Source organism: Sinocyclocheilus grahami, unplaced genomic scaffold (genome assembly GCF_001515645.1).
Source record: "Sinocyclocheilus grahami isolate Dianchi unplaced genomic scaffold, SAMN03320097.WGS_v1.1 scaffold2216.1, whole genome shotgun sequence".
NCBI lineage: Eukaryota > Metazoa > Chordata > Actinopteri > Cypriniformes > Cyprinidae > Sinocyclocheilus > Sinocyclocheilus grahami.
The window spans coordinates 36114-37641 of NW_015507395.1; the positions used below are offsets into that span (position 1 = coordinate 36114).

Below are 1528 nucleotides of genomic sequence, written 5' to 3' on the forward strand. Positions count from 1 at the left end.
CAGAAATGTTCATCAAGCATCAAGAGCTGTTTTCATGTTTACAAGCTGCTTGCAGAAATAAAAGAAATACAGTATCTTAGCTCTCCTTTATGCATTTTCTATGAGAAATTATTATATTCCACTCCATTTGTCCTCTTTCCTTCTTGAAATAACGCAGCAGTGAAAGATTCATCACGGCAGAACTAAATTAAACGTTTACCATCAGCTTGTTTTTAATAATAAACACTCAGCTTCATGTGTCCCGTGCAAGAAATACAGCTCTGAACACAAGCCCAGAGTCATAGTGAAATACTATTATAGTTTTATATATATAATATTCTGAATTAGATTTTATTTTTATATTTTCCATTTTAATTTTGAAGTTTTAGCTATTTGTTTTTTTTCTTTTTTATGCCTATGTATTATTACATTTTATTATTGTTTTATACATTTGTATTTTCTGTTTTTATATTTTATTTTGTGTATGTAGTAATTAATTTGCTTGTTTTTATTGAACATCATCCTAATAATCCACAGCGTGTCTCTGTTTGAATGCATGATGATTTTAACAGTAAATAAAACACTAAATAATCAATAAACACACAATATATATCCAGAGTGCTACGCATTAAACATCTGCGCTCATAATTCACCAAACGTATGTTGATTTACAATTATTATTATCTTATCTGTACTGCACAGAGAAGAGAGCTGAACTGTTTTCTGTCGTGCTCTTGCATCATCAGCACGGTTTTCCTGTTTAACGCTGCTTTGTATGAAGCGCTATAGACTTGATGATCACACGTTAAAGATCTCTGAGGCCAAAGCTCAAAGCTTGATGAGGAATAAATGAGCAAGATGCCGTTCTCCTCGTATAGACGGCAGAGAAAGCAGAAAAGACACGACACCGTCTGAGAGGAAACAAAAATGCATTTAATATGGACACATTTACAGTGTGCAGAGAGCTGGAGTCACCGCAGCAGGGCATGCTGGGACAGCTGGAGTCACACGTACCGCAGGAAGCCAAACTTCTTGCGCAACGTCTCCTCTCGCGGCCGCAGGTTAAAGAGCTCCTCAGTGATGGGAGACACCCATCGGTCCGTGTGGAACATCTTCTCACCCACCTGAAAGACAAGCGACAAGACGGTGAAGACTCCAGAAGATCCGTCCGCAGGAGATCAGCTCCAGCACACACGCACACACACACACACACACACACACACACACACACACACACACACACACACACACACACACACAAGTCAATCAACCTTTCAACCTTTGACTCCACTGAAATGTTCTGTGAATAGAGATGTTTGTGTGCTATCAGAATCTGGAACCCTGACAAGGGCTGTCTCTCCTTCCGTCACAGAGACTCTAAAATCCAGCCGGGAACATCCTTCATGATCACCGCCTCCTCCTCCAGATTCTCCCGGAGCATCCGTAACGTCCTGCAGGAGAAACACACACACTTCCACATCAATCCGGCAGAAACAGACGTCAATCACTCTCTTAATGAACACCCCCCCCCCCCCCCCCCCCCCCCCCC

General features: G+C 41.0%; 1 protein-coding gene across 1 annotated transcript in view; it reads right to left on the minus strand.

Annotated features, from left to right (window-relative positions):
* Positions 1-891: 891 nt before the first annotated feature.
* LOC107574408 (NADH dehydrogenase [ubiquinone] 1 alpha subcomplex subunit 13-like) overlaps positions 892-1528 on the minus strand; it is a 3185-nt gene continuing 2548 nt past the window's right edge. The window contains exons 4-5 of the mRNA XM_016260846.1: positions 1363-1430; positions 892-1105 (exon numbers count right to left, since the gene is read on the minus strand). Of these exons, the coding sequence (XP_016116332.1) occupies positions 984-1105; positions 1363-1430 (190 nt within the window). The 3' untranslated portion in view covers positions 892-983. The remainder of the gene's footprint in view (positions 1106-1362; positions 1431-1528) is intronic.